We start from the raw sequence: 15,619 nt of genomic DNA on the forward strand, positions 1-15,619 counted from the left end.
GGAGAAAGATGACCTCAAAAGAACTGGACACCATAGAACTGGGGACCAAAGGCACATCTGTGCTGAGGTGAATAAATCCACTACTTATAACCCTAAACGGACACTTATGGTGCAAGTACATTGTCTGCTTTACCCTGTTGCTCTCCTGTATATAGAATAAGACAGAAGTGCAGGACCAAATTATCTGTTGGTATAAACTAGTCTTAAGCTGAACTTCACCAATTTACTACTGCAGCAGACTTCACCCACAGATAAAACTGTCCCTTAGATCTTAAAACAGAGAGCTGGCTTTGAGGTTGCTATTTACGTGGCCTAGTGCTGGTTCTTTGCATTTGGGTGATCTGGCCCACAGAAAGAATGGAGCACTGGGAATCAGTAGTGTGGACATATTTCTACCACTGAGCTGGGAACAAAACTCCTTAAACTGAATGTGAGCTTTGCTCATGGATATATGACAGTCTATGAGCCACAGTATTTAAATATTAGCATTCACAAATATTTACGAACCAAGAAAGCAAGAGTGTAATTAGTAGAGGGTATTTTAATGCTATTTACTTTTTTTTAATTAAAAAAAAATATACAACTGAAAATCAATGCTCTCCTCTTCATTGGTTCAATCTATAGCAAGGTATTATACAAGTTGAATCATTTCAAATACCATACTTAGAAAAAAAGAATGCAGAAGACTTCCATGCTATACAGCGACTTTCATGTTAAAATAGCTTAGTTTTAAAATTGTTTTGAAGTTACATGTCATACAGATTACTGAGAGGGGAGGAGGTTAACTGCAGTGTGACTAGCTCCCCTGGAAGATTTTCCAAACAAAAGAGTAAAGCATCTTATAATTGGAAGTTGTCTTTTTTTCCTCTAAACCAATAATTAGAAAGTACAATATTTCTAAGACAAAAAGTCTAATCTATTTTAGAAAAGAGCTAATGTTTGCTGCATATTTTTCATGGTACATTTAAATTATAGTTTTAATAAAATACATCTTTAGATCAAAGCTGAAAGAAGTCATCAGTAGTAGGCCAGTGTACTCCATATTTTTTTGTTCTTCCAGATGATGGATGGCTTATGTTGTTCAGATTTCCACAAACAATCTCATTCAGTATTGTTTTTCGTCTTCTAATACATATAAACAGGAGAACTGGTAGACAAAACAAGAACAAAATCCTTGTGTCCAATCACATGTTTAGACGTTCATCAGCTTAATGAGTTCATGCAGTTTTATATATAAGTTTAGAAATGGTAGTGCTGATGATGAAAGGTGGGTTTTGTTTTTCTTTTCTTTAAGATGACAGCATGAAATACAGCATTTTGTTTATATCTCAGGCAAAAGAGAAAGCAAAACTTGCCTGCTGAAGAACTTTTTGAGCAGTAAGCTAGGTCCAGGTGAGTTATCATCCTTGAAACTCCGGTCTTTCTGGTCTTAGAGCAGAGAGGAAGGACTTACTAGGAAAGTTAGAAATGGATTTTATTTAAACCTGGTGGAAATTGTTTGAACTTTCCACTCTTGTAAACATCCACATAATGCCATGAAAAAGTTCATGAATATTGCATTTTTTTCCAGTTATCTGTCTATACAAGTTTCTACTTGGATGAGGTTCCTAGAGGTAATGCAGCTCAGACACTCCGTGGTGCCCTCTCAAATTCATGGGTCCTCCTGTTCCTACCTTTTTTATTCTCTTGTAGGTGCTTCCACTTATTTGTATTCACCTGCGCATTGGCAGGCCTTTGCCGGCGTTGTTTGCGGTCTCTTTTCCAAACCTGCTCACAGAACTCATCCATTGTGTTGAGATTGGGGTGATTGATTAACTGCATGAAGTCTCTATACCAAATCTTTTGACTGGGGGTCATGCTATTGGTAGCATCCTTGGTCTTGGAGGCATCACCATCTTCTTCTTTATGGAGCAGCTCTTCCAGATGGTCAGTATCAATTATTTCCAGGGTCACTTTGAGCAAAGTTTGCATGAAACCATGCTCCACAGCATGACAAAAATAAATACCAGAGTCTCTCCGTTGAAGACTTCGTAGCAACAGGCCCTGTTCTGTCCGGATCATGCGATCATCCACTTTTATCTGTATTGGAAAAAAGTGGTAATTTCAATAGTTATCTTTCATATATGTGCAAAATTATCCTCTAACCATAGTAGTTCCGTAGTACTGCTCCTTTAAGCTGGTAAAACTTGACCAAAAATCCCTAAAACCACATGAATGGAAAACCCCTTGCCAGTCATCTGTAGTTATGGAAGGCTCAAATACTCTGAAAAAACTACTCAAGTACTGCAAAGAGTTTGGGGGATTAAGAATTTACTCCTTAGCCCCTACTGCTGCTGAACAAAGATCTGTATCAACTCTGTCAGATGGACTTGCTGTTAAGATTACAGAAGATGCAAGCCTGTAATCAGCAGAGTCAACACGGATGCATTTGGCTATATTACCAAGGTCATATTTATCATTATCTTTTAGTCAAGCCTAGATATACTTGTGAGAAAGGTTCTCTGTCTTCCTATTGTTCCTTACTACAAAAGCTCTTATGCATAGAAGTGGGTTCTGCATAAGTGGAGAATTTACAAAGAAACAATAAGGATTAAATCTCAAAATTTTAATATTCAAAAAGCAGCTGTCCAAAATACTGTATTTTTCTGAATTAATTAATATCTAGAATACAATTTCATTCTCCGAATGCACATGTCACTGCAGACAGAAAGGGCACAAACCTGTTTGCTGCTCTCTCCACCAAGAATAAATTCTAAATAATTCACTACTTATGCAAACAAAGCAAGCAACAAAAATATCTAAAGCTGTTAATGTAATTAAGTATTTAGTACGTGCTTTAAAAAAAATATGCTTCGGAGTAATTTGGGTATATTTACAAATACTTCAATGCAAAACCAGATCTACCTACCAGAGTAGATTATTCTCTTAAGATATGTGTGACCCAGCTTGATAGTAACATGACTTGAGAACCGGGGTGAGTAATAACATAAGAATGTTTGTGACAAGAGAAGGAGAAAAATAAAGTATCAGCTTAGTGTAATGCAAGCAGGGAAAGTCAGTGCTTTTGCCTCTGAGTATTGCTTTTGATGAAAAAAAAAAGTACAAGTTTTCATACCCTTGTGTCCACCCTTGTGTTCCCAGTTCTTCATTGTGTCTCTGTCTTATCTGCAGCAAAGTCTCAGAGCATGCAGTACATAGGAAATGCTCCTATTAGACTGTTTCAGTCAAACACTATAATTAGATGAATGCAGTTAGACTTTTTTTCAGAGGCATTTTAAAGGTCTTTGTAATATTTAAGTTAAATATAATCCTTGTACGATGCTTTAGGTGTCACTTATATAGCATGCTACCTTTCTGTATTTCTGAGATATCTACAGGAAAACCAGTGTGTTTTGCAGGTGGTCTGACCAGGGAGAGGATAAGAATATTTTCTGATGTAACAGTCTGTGAAACCTATTAGAGAGCTTATGGGATTTTATGGTGATAAGAGTAAGAATATGGTGAAGAACAACAGAAATTGTAAGATTCCAGAGAAATTCTGCTAAACTAAAAAACAGATGGACATTACTCTGGGAAGGATTCAGGTTCAGGTATATCTTCCTAGAGAAGACTAGTCGCATCTCTTAATTTTTTCTACTGTACCTCTTCTTTGCGGTCATCATTTTGCTTCTGGAATTGCCAGTAGACTACAGCACGCTGAGATTTTGGACTGCACTCAAGAAAAGTGCTGCTATTCTCTACTCCATAGATAATCTTTTCCTCCAGGGTCTGACCACTTGGGTTATCTGTAAAGCAAGAAAAAAAAGAAAAAAAAAAATTAAAATTACCAGGAAAGAAAAATCTTAATTGCTAAGTGAATTTGGTTGTTTAGAAATTGGGCTCCCTTAAGGTGTTTAGAGATAAAAACCTTAAAAGAAAAAAATTCCCTGTATCAATAAGCCATTTGGAAAATCTCCATCAAACATCTTTATCTTTGTAAGGATCCCTGGTAGGTTTTTTTTATTATTATTTTTGTATTTTAAATCCTAACAGCTGCTAACATCTCAATATGTGAAGTTAATGAATTTCATTGTGAAATTTTGTGTAAACCTCATTATTATTCATCAAGGAAAACATCTAGGACATGACAAGAATTTTTAATAGCAAACTGTATGCAGTGAGAAAACTCAGAGTGTAGTTGCGGAATGTCTGTAATGATGTCTCCTGGGCTCTATGATCATAATACTTTAGAGCAAAGTAATAAAACATGAGGCTATTTAAAAGTAGTATAATGTGTTGGATTATATGGCACTGCAGTTTGCTGAAGCTGTTAATGACCAAGAATAATGTTTTTGAGGAAACAATCTTCAATTAATCGTTTCCTCTCATACTGATATAATTTATGGAAATGTAACGAGGTCAATAAACCAGACATTATGGGAGGGGAAAAAGAAAGTTAAATAAATTACTTCCTTTTGTAACAACAATGTTTCAAGATATTCATCAACTTGCTGGAAATATCACATAGCTATAGGACTTATATGGCATTTGATTCTTCTCCAATACCGCAGAGGCTGTTAGGCATCATATTTCAACTCTCCACCTTAGGTCTTTAAAATGCTGTTATGGACTTAAGTGGCAACAGCACAATAATCCTGGAGAGTAGATGGGGAGGAAGGGGTTGGTAAGCTATTTAATGCTATGTTGATCTCATGGGGTTTCCTGTCTCTTTGCCATTATTTGTTATTCTTTCCATTTTCCATATTTGATCTTTAGCACTGGAAATCTTTAAGTGACTTCTATTGATACGTTTTAACAGGAAAATGATGTCTAATTAAAATCCTCTCAGAGAAATCCTTTGTCAAGTTTTGTTTGCTTTCACTGTGCCTTTATCATATTGGCCATGTTGTTTAGCAAACACAGGCTGTTTGCTAGATGACTGAGCCAAAGGTAAAAATAAAATTGAGCTCCTGGTTTATGTTGATACAGCAATCATATGTCTTTCCATAATGACTTGCAGCCCTGAGAGAGGATGGGAGAAGGGATGGGGGAGAGAATAGGAACTGGTGCTTGCCCAGTTCTCAGTAAGGAAACATCAAATGGCCTATTAACACTAAACAAATAGGGAAGGGGTTAGCTTGCTTTCCTCTGCTGGATTGTGAACCTTTCCAGCAAGTAAGTGGGGCGCTATATAAACAACTAAGTGAAACAACTTTTATGACACCTCTCAGAAACCACATCCCTATGAAGAATGTCGGTGCAGGTTTGGGCCAGAAAGATGGGGAGCAATGGAGGAATTAATTAGAAAACAAAGCAGCAAGAGAAGGGTAAGACAGCTGGAAGATAATGTAGCCACAGGTAACAGTTGTAAGGTCTGAGATGGAGCATGGGTGAATTTGTGTCATTGAAACAGAGGAACTGGAAGTATGTGAAGAGATTAACTGAATATAACTAGAAGTGATAAGATAAAGATTGGAAATGGAAACAATTGGCTAATAACTCATGGGTCCAGATTCAACATTGTGAATGGCTGACTGATGTCCTGACTCTTCTGTTTCAAGTTAGGTACTCTAATCTAGGAACAGAATTCACATGGCTGAGCTGGCAGCCAGAGATCCTCACATAGTCAACAAGAGGTAGTCTGATATCTGAACTGGGATCCAAAACAGATAGCACATGCAGGGCTGCAGCGTAAGACGGTCAGTAGGAAATGTCCCCTTTTATAGCCTGGGACACATATGTTACGGCTCCAGCAATGTGTTTCTGTGAAACAGAGATTTACAGGCTTCTAGAATAAAGGATGGAAACACAGGGATTTCACCTTAGGATGCATGCTCTATTTCAGTTCCTCTCTCCCAGGCTCCATGAACTTTGACTCATGGTTGCAGAATGGCCCAACTTCAACAAGAACAATCTGATAGTTTGGGTGCTTGTATTGGAAGTAGAGCTATCAAGTCAATCTCCTAAGCCTAAGTGGACTTTGAGTCCTCTTCTCCCACATCCTAAATAGCTGATTTAACCAGCAGGTTACTCATTAGGTGGCTTGTAGTACCACTTGACTATATTTTCCTGAACACAGGAACACACACATGGTCCAAGTGAATTATACAGGAGCAGAGCACATGTAACACTGGTCTTATTAGATCCAAGCAGACAGTCTTCTAGATCCTAAATATCAGTATGAAGGACAAAAATAGATATTTCTTTGGGAAAGGTCCTACTGACCACGAGCAGTAGCATATTTTTAAGTATACAGAGAAGTTTCTGCTGGAAAACTTACGTACCTAGGATATCCTTAGTATCTAAGAAGCTAGTCACAAGTTTTCATGGAAGTTACCTTGAAGGTGGGTGCTCTCATGTAATTTCAAACTTCTGAGTGTTTTCTTGGATCTGGTCCCTGGCATTCTAGTGTGTTAGAGATCACCATGGAAAGTGGCAGAAGCCCCCTTTAAATTTCTCACAGTTTCAGAAAATACAGTATGGGTGACAGTCATGCAATAAGAGAGGAAGGATTTAAGAGATCCTTTAAATTCCATTTCCATGATTTAAGGGAGCAGAAGGCAGGTCCAGAAATGTCTATAAAGTTCATGTAATATTGAGCACATGGAGTGCAAGAAAGTAAGCAGAGTGGTGGAATAATCACAGGATCAGAGTGCAGCTCTGGGACTGAGGAAGAAGCTGAAGAGACTAGAAGGAAGAATGAAAGTCTGGGAAGTTCAGAAGAGCAGCTGGAGGAATTAGAAAACTATAGAAGTCATGAAGTTGGTTATGAAATTCAACCCAAAATCCTGTCTGAGAGCTGTAATTCCCAAAATGAACCCAACAGCACTATCAGTTTACTACCCTGATAAATATTCTTTAAATACATAATTTCTGACATAACTGAACAAGTATGAAAGGCTAAGTACTTACACTAAGATTGCTTTGCAGATAAATGAATTTCACTATACAGTTAAATTCAGAGTGATTCTTTGAGCTTCCCCTGGGATAAATCACCTAAAAAAATGTGCCTCTTCTTTTACAAATTCTTCAAAAAAAAACTTGATAAGTTTCTTGATAGCACTAGTATGTTACGCTTTAAAAAAAAAAATTGTTCTTTAGCTGACACAAAGGTGATTGTGCTTTTAGATTTAAGCATTAATGTCTGGCCAAACACCTGTACAGCTAAGGATCCTCAGCTCCCTCTAATGTTGCTGTGTAGTCATTCTATACTACTTCTTATACATTTGCACAAAAGGGCAACTGAAAGAGCTACCTAAACCTTATTAAAAGCATTAGTGCTTCAGACTGATATCAAAGTAAGTTTCTGCAATGTCTTTAAAAGTGAGATATACGTTAAGAGATTGTTCTTTTTTCTTGTTTCTGTTCGTTCACATGGAGAATTAACTGGCAGTTACTGCAAAGGAATGTGTAGACAAGTAGTAAACGATTGCTGGAGCTTATTTTTGGCTATAGACAAACCCAGTTCTTCATCTGTTGTCCAGGAAACTACTAGTCATAACCAAGGAAAAAACTCAGCATAAGTTGGCATAGGAAGTTTATGGGCCATGCAGCTGTCTGTACAATGCAAGATCATGTGTAAATGGCAAGTAAATATAGGAAAATTTTATAGGTTTACAACTCAGAATTAATTCAGAGAAAATTTCACTCAAGAACAATCTAAAATATTCATTAAGTAAAGTATTTTGACAGTGCATCCTTAAAGTCTAAGACCTAGAACTGCATTCCCTCAGTATTTTTTGTAAGTTACTGATTCTTCTAATCATGCTGTCTTAATTTCACTGTTAAGTAAACTTTTTAGTGATACCTTGTCTCATACTTGCTCTGCTCATTTTGACAAAGCTGTATTAAAGCTCCTTGTGATCAGGTGTGCCATATAATAGTTTTCTCCTGACTTTGAGTTATCATGGTTGTTGTCATGAAAAAACTGCACTAGATTACTTTCTTCCCTTTGGACAGAAGATATGCTTTTATACAAACATTTTTACCAAATATGGGAAGACATAAAAAACAAAGTGTTTTGAAATCCTTTTCTTGTCTACGAAGATAAAGAACAGACCTGCAGTTGTATATAGCACAACTAGCAAGGGCAAGAGAATGTTAAAGAAACTGGACATGTCGTAGCCCAGATCACCATTTTATTCATGAGTAAAATGTCCAGATAGTAAAAAGGTAAAGCTAAGACATGCTTCTGTTGGTAATAAAATCCATGTTTAGTGCCTGGTGAAATTTTCCTATTGGGGAACTGAAAATGTCATCTCAGCCCCAATATATGGATGGTCTCATCTGTACTGTATAAGCATTACTAGATATCATGCAACTGGAAATTTGTGAACTTTCTACTAGTCCACGTAGACTAGTTCCAATCTAAACTAGTTGTACGTTCATGAGTTCTCAAAATGTGACAACTACATATTGATCATAGACTATTCATGCACTTGCCCAAACCCTTTTCCCCTCTCAGTAGCTTGGCCTGAGTCTGACAGTCAAGAAGTAAAAAAAAGTGCTATAGTAATATTAGCTGTGAGTTTCAAATGATTAAAAGGAAGATAGAGAAAACTATTACTGAAATGTAGTGGTGGTGAATTATAGCTGACACAAAAGTACAACTTTGGACTCTTTATCATTCTTGCTATTACAAGGACTGGAAGAACATGAGGGTTTTGAGGTATCTCCACTTTCAGCCACCTCTTCTTTATTTTTCCCAGAAATCTGTCCAGTGGTTTAACTGTTATTATAGATGTACCACAAACAAGAGTAATCATTTTTTTCCAGCAGAGGGAAGTATTGCCTAAGTGTTCTCTTCACTAACAGCAAAATGGACATCTTTCATTTTCTGAGTGAAGATCTTCTGAAGAATTTGGCAACAAATTAGTAACTGTGAGAAGTTTATCAGCCAAACAATTCAAGAAAGGAAGATCTGGCCAATACACTGTGAAAATGAAACAACCAACAAAAAACAAAACCAAAAGATGTCAAAGAAAACCCATGCTGAAAGCACATGGGACAGACCTACTACAAGGAACATCCTGACCTTAAGGGCTGCTAATGTGGCACCTACAACACAGACCATTCCATATTTAGCCGAGGTAGTTAATTATGCATTGGGTTATCATCCTATGCAAACTATATGAAGCAACATGTACATACTTCTTGCTATTCTGAAGAAGATACGACTCTTCTCTGACATAATATGCCTAGCCTGATGGTATGGTATTATCAGGTAGGCAAAGCAGAAAAATGAAAATGCTTAAAACTGTTAACTTGAGGGAAAAAAAAAAACCCAAACAACCCAATTTTTAGTGTCTGATCCAGGCCATTGTAAGCAATCTAAATTGGGATAACAATGTATTATATTCATCTTTCGCACATGTTCAAGACAATTTCACCAGCAAATCATTCATGTGCTTCCTACTCTACTCATGCATAGTCTGTAAATTACATACAAATTAGTTGTACTTCAGTCATACCCATAACTTACCATGATGCTGCAGGTCTGAGCAGTGGGTAAGCGGGTCTCCATTTCGGATGTCTTGTCGCCTAGTACGTCTGCAAATATCGTATTTGAAAACTGTTAGTGACCTTCTCAGTGGTCAGCATTCACATTTGACATGACTGAGGAGCAACAAATGGAACATATATATAATTACACAGGTCACAAGGGCACCTAAACAATACTAGGAAGGAAATCATATTGTTACTACTATATTCTATGCGTTATCACAGTTTGTAGAATCAGCTTTACTCTTACAGGTAAAGTCTTCAGAAAATACATACCTCTTGCACTGAGCCTATGAAGTTTATTTTCATTGGGCAATATTGATCACAGACAAATTCGTTACTTGATTCATAGATACAGTGACTTCTAAGAGATCAAAGTATATACAGTTTAACATGCACAAAACCCACGAAGAAGCTACAGCTTTTCTGCAACTACAGAATACTTTAAGTATCATGGCATCTTTTAGATAAATGAAATGTTAGGATGGATGGCTTTGAAAGAATGTCAAAGTGCTGTATTTTCTACAAAATGTAAATTAAAAAACACAGATCATTTCAGCCACTACAGATCTCACCATAACATTTCTGACAAAACCTTTTCAAAACTGTTGCCAATGGCTTTGTCTTTAGAATAAACAGAATAAAACACTTGGATAGGAAGATTTTGAAAAGTCATTTATTCCATCCTCTGTAGCTTGAGTCTGGGTTCTAGCTTTTATTGCATGTTCATTTAACATAGTATATTCTTTCCCCAGTTTGATTTCCACTGGCTTTTTTTGAAAACATACTGATCTGTGCTAAAAAATGCTGTATTTCACAAAAGAAACCTTTTTAATACGGTTTTATTTTGCATTTGTTGTTCTCTCTTTGTCTGCTCCTATTTTTATTTAAATAGCTGTGACACAAAATTCAACTGAGCCAGAGAAAAGCGTTTCGTATAAAAAAAAGAAAAAAGAACAAGGCAAACAAAGATGTGTTTCAAGTGTGAGCACTTTACTTTAGGAATCGGAGAAAGCCTGAGGGCTTGCAAAATTAGAAGAGAACAAAGAGGATTAGGCTGCTGAACAATGCTGTGATTTCAGATTATGGCATCCAGCAACGGATATGCAAAAGTCAAGTAGCCTTGTAAAAAACACTGTTGGTCACTCCCTTGTGACAACAGCCCACATTTTTAAAAAGCCATTGTTCTGCAGTACAGAGACCATCTCTCTTCTGTTCACTAGCCCTATTTGCAGACTCTCACTTACAGCCCAGCATCAGCACACACTAAGAGTTCTCACAGAGGTACCATCAGCTGCACAGCTGACTCCTCTTGGCTGAAAGATTTTAACCATATTTTTTTCCACTGAAAATTACTGAAATGTTAAACCTGAAATTAGTTATGTGAAGTATGGCAACAGTTTTTTGTTTTGTTTTGTTTTTTTGTTTGTTTGTTTGTTTTTTTGAAAAAAAATAGTCAGAATGTGTATTTTTTATATTTTTCTGAATAAAACTTTAAAATTATGAATTAGGACATCTTAGCATGCTTTAGTAAGAAGGAATCTTCTGTCGATTAATATATGATCCAAAAAATGTACTAATGCTAATTTCAGATATCATCTTCATATTACTCATTACCAATGAATAAAAATACACCCAAGACATGAGGAACCATAAAATTTTGTTACTTCTTCCTAAATTTTGAAATGCAGCATATTTATAGGATATTATTTGTAGAAAAGAAATCTGTGGAAAGACTCACATTACTGTCAATGGAGTTTGGATGAGATGTTTAGTTAGAATCTCAGGAAAATGTTGCACATATCACCATTGTATCAACACAATGATTTATGAAATATGAACCAGAACACCTCTGCATGGGGTAAAGTTAAGTGGTCACACTAGAGGAGCTCTGAACTGTCATTTAGACTTGTAAAATACACAAAGAAAGAAAAGTAAATTAAAATCATAAAAGCTCCTTTTTGAAAAAGAAAAAAAAAAAAACAAACCAAACCAAAACAAAAAACAAAACCCCAAACCCAACTATTAGTAAAGCATCTGTGCAATTGCCTCAAGACTTAACTTTCCCAATATTTCTGGAGCCTAAAATTACAAGGATTCATTATTAGGAAAATGTTGACATTTAAGCTGTTTCCAGCAATGCTGATTTTGTCATAGATGCATTCAAAGCTGCCTCGAGGCAGTGGGTACAGCAGGTACCAGGTAAATGGAGGATCCTCTCCCTGAGTAACACAGACCTTTATTCTGCTGCTGCTGCCAAGGGAAAAATGGGGGGAACTACGGGGGACAGCAGTTTTTTCTGAATGCACTGTCAGGGTCCCAGCTACCCAGGACTGACTTTTTCTTTCATAGTGGCCTCAAGAAGAGTAAACTCTGCACCCCAAGGTTTTCCTGTAGCTGTGGAACCCAGTTTAGCCCCAGTAACCTTGCCCCTTAATCCCTGTAAGAAGAGGTCCCAGTCCCTTTACCCCTGATGGCAACAGTGAGCTTGGTCTGCTATTTAATAAGTTGGAGAGATGGATAAGGAAAAGACGAAGAGCCCTATTTCTTCCATCAGTGTAAGCAGATGAAGGACAGGATGATGTGCTGTATGGGTCTTGAGATGGGCTGAGAGTGGGAACGGGTGCTAGTGAATGCTGAGAAAGGATGAGGTTCGGGATAAAGATTAGTAGGGAGGTAGCAGAGAAGAGTGATTCAGTGATTCCTGACCTTACTGTTTCCTTCGACTCAGAGGCAGTACTCAACCACACTGACTTCTAACTCTTAAAACTTTCAGATCAAATTAATCTCTCAGACTCTCCTTGAAAACCTCACTGTTCCCTCCCCTCTCTTTCCTCCTCAACCTACAGAGAAACTGCTGTGCTCCCACCACAAATTTGAATTTAGCCCATGCAGCTGAGAAAATTTGTCCAGCTCTTCTTTTGGAATGGGTTCAGTTTCTCCTTTCTAATTCTTCTCTAAAGAATTTCACAAAAAGCTTGTCTCAGATTAACTCTGTTTCCTGGTGCAAAACAGAACCTGATGTTCCATAAGCAGCTTTTTCTTTTGTCATCCGTGTTTGTTTAGGATGCATTGTAATGCAAACCTTGAAATTTTAATCCCCTCCATCTGAAAAGTCTGTGACACAAACGCTACTTCCTACCCTTTACTACATTTCACCTCCTTCAACAACCAATCCAAATCTGGAATTTGGAATCCCTACATTCTCAGCTAAGTATTTGCTACTAATTTAAAAATAAAGATAAAGGCTCCTTATGCATATAAACCCTTGGACTCCTTGTTTCTTTAAAAGGGTGAGATGTTTGGCGTATTTGATTTAATGTGAGCACGTATTTATCATTTTAGCCAATTTATCATGGGAATCTCAACACTACACCAATATGTGTTCTTATTTGCAAGTGATTATCAATTCAGTTATTCCTAATTTCTACTTCAGTAGCTAAGAGCTGTTCAGTAACTAGTTTATGTACTTTAAGATAAAGAATTTCAGAGATAAAGGCAGGCAAAGAAAGTATTATTTCAAATTTTCAGATCAGGCAACTAGGACTTGTAGATTTTTTATAAAAATGATATTTTTTTACTTGCAGATCTGTTTGCCCTTAACCTTCGCATTGCAAAACATTTAGCATCAGTGCAGAGTGAATGTAAAATAGTGACTGTGCTGATCTGGTAGCATTTAGACACACATCAACGCATACAAGTTATACTTTTGAATAACAACAATAATGTTATATGCCACTAAAAAATAACTTTCCATTCATGCTCAAACACTTTATAAATATTTCCTTCGAATTAGAATTCATGAAAATGTAGGTTAATTTACCTGGGCAAGTAGTTCTTTTATTTTAATATCAAGCCCCCTCCTCATGTTAGAGAAAGTGATTTTTTTCCTTTTGCTGTTTATTACTGAATATAAAGTTATGAATACATTTCAGAGACAACTCTTTTCTGAATGTTTTTTTACAACAGCTTTTTAAGCCAACCCAAGAAGTAGCAGTGTTCACTTTAAATCAACCAAGACTTCATAATGCTTGTAACTCCAACAATTATGTTTTCTTTGGAAGAGAAAGGGCTCCAGTTAACCATCCCATCAAAAATCTCCAAAGCCCTCTGGTCATATTGAGACCATCAGTTAAAACAAATAGCAAACCACGCAGACATCTGAAACTGTCCCTACCTCTTAGCAGTGGGGAAGTAACGTGAGCAAGATGAACCATCCCAGGCACAGTAAGGGTCTCTCGCAAGGCAACACTCAGCACATGCTTTTCCATACACATCACAGCGGTGTAAAGGAAGCTGTGAAACTCCAGTGGCTGAGCCAATGTAGAGCTGTTGCTGTTATAAAAGTTTTTTTTTTTTTTAAAAAAAAAAAAAGCAAATTACCAGGTTTTTGCTAGGAAAGTATAAAAAGAAGTTATATAACAATATGTTAGGACCATTAAAAATACAATAAAGGATCATGATCTTCATGTACACTAAAGGGATGAGAAAAGAATTGCCCTCAGGATAAAAAAGTCAAATAGGAAAAACTTTGATTTTTGTATGAAGCTCTTGGTGGCTTCTCTAAACAGTCAGAAAAATTAAAGTAATCTTCCATTTTTTCTTTTGTATTCAGATCCCTGCAGTGGAAAAACACTGCAATCACTGACAGAACACAATGCACAATATGCTTTTCAATTTAAATAAAAAGAAAAACAACTTTAACATAAGTTTCCTATATATGAATTTGATTTGTGTATGTGTGGGGAAAAACCTAAAGTAAATTATTTCAGACTGATGCTAAGATATTTCAGCTTGGAAGTGCTGCCATGCACACACTTCTTTGCATGTCTGATAATTCTGATGTTTCATACTTTTTTCTAAAGGTCACATACTCTAATTGAAACATATCTTTAATGAGGGAAGATGTCTTACTTTATTTTGGATAAAAAGCAGTGTTGAGTGGAAGATGTAGTTCAAATGCAGAGAGAAGCCATGAAGTAAATAAAAAAACATGCATACAAAATTAACTACAGCTTTGTATGGCATCACAACAGAATATCTTGTCTCTCTCAATTTCCTCTCTGATATCAAATTCATGTGGTCCGTTAGGGAAATTGGTCCCCAGAGGGACATAAGGAAACTAAACTACTGATCCTACGTGAACGTCCAAACAGAGATATTCCAGCGTAGCACTAATTCACAAAGAAAACAAGTATGAGTGTAGTAAGTAAATAAAGTTCCCTCTGAGATGCAAAACTAGGGGAAAACTAAAACAGATAAACAAAAATTAAATGGCATAATGCTTCTGTTTTGGAAACACTGACACTTTGCTATCAAAAGCTTAAACTTTGTTACCCAGAACCCATGGTGGAGCAATTAACACATGTCTTTCTAAGGTCTCATTCCATGAAGTCCCACCAAGAAAACACAAATTTGTATTCATTTTTCTTTCTTAGAAAACACAAGGCTGGTGTGAAAAAATAGGATTTCAAGACATGTTATCAAAATTCTTCATCTCCTGCATTGTGATGTCCCAAAGGTACCATTTCCAGAGAAGTAGGGGATGGAAGGTGGCTGAGGTTACCTACCTACTAGAAATGATGAACACTGGATACCAGGAGACATCAAAACCAAAAATACTCGTAAAAGGTGTTGTGTTAACTTTTTTCAGAGACAGCAGCTTGGCAGTTTATACAGACATATTAATTGTAACAGAAACATCCTGTGCATTTATACAAACACCAGTATTTTCTCAAGCAAAATATGACAAGGAAAGCACCCAAAGGAAAACTCACTGGTAAATTGAAAACTAAGCCCTTTCTAAGCAGCTGCTTCGGTCTATTATAGTGTCATAGCTGGGTTGTAAAACCACATTCTCTGGGCAAAAATCCCTGGCCACAAAGAGCTCTACACAAAGCCTTGACTGTACACACCAGTCCCCAGTTAGTGCTGTATCCCTGAGGAGCAGACGACAGGCAGCAGACATAAGCTGATTCTCTCTAACTTAGATCACTTAATGAAGTACCCAGCTTAGGGGTACATTCTGCAGTAAAAAGAGCAGCAATTCAAATCTTAGGTGACCTAACCATTTCTCAAGGGACGCCTTTTCTCTTTACTGATTATGGAGGCAGCATAGGTCAAATTAGAGCTTCAGTTA

At 36.8% G+C, this 15,619-nt stretch overlaps 1 protein-coding gene across 1 annotated transcript in view; it reads right to left on the minus strand.

Moving 5' to 3' along the window:
* Positions 1–523: 523 nt before the first annotated feature.
* Positions 524–15,619, minus strand: part of SEMA3A (sema domain, immunoglobulin domain (Ig), short basic domain, secreted, (semaphorin) 3A) — a 58,445-nt gene continuing 43,349 nt past the window's right edge. The window contains exons 9-12 of the mRNA XM_009580081.1: positions 13,658–13,815; positions 9,461–9,528; positions 3,643–3,785; positions 524–2,079 (exon numbers count right to left, since the gene is read on the minus strand). Of these exons, the coding sequence (XP_009578376.1) occupies positions 1,624–2,079; positions 3,643–3,785; positions 9,461–9,528; positions 13,658–13,815 (825 nt within the window). The 3' untranslated portion in view covers positions 524–1,623. The remainder of the gene's footprint in view (positions 2,080–3,642; positions 3,786–9,460; positions 9,529–13,657; positions 13,816–15,619) is intronic.

The sequence above is a fragment of the Fulmarus glacialis genome, unplaced genomic scaffold (assembly GCF_000690835.1).
Source record: "Fulmarus glacialis isolate BGI_N327 unplaced genomic scaffold, ASM69083v1 scaffold5296, whole genome shotgun sequence".
Taxonomy (NCBI): domain Eukaryota; kingdom Metazoa; phylum Chordata; class Aves; order Procellariiformes; family Procellariidae; genus Fulmarus; species Fulmarus glacialis.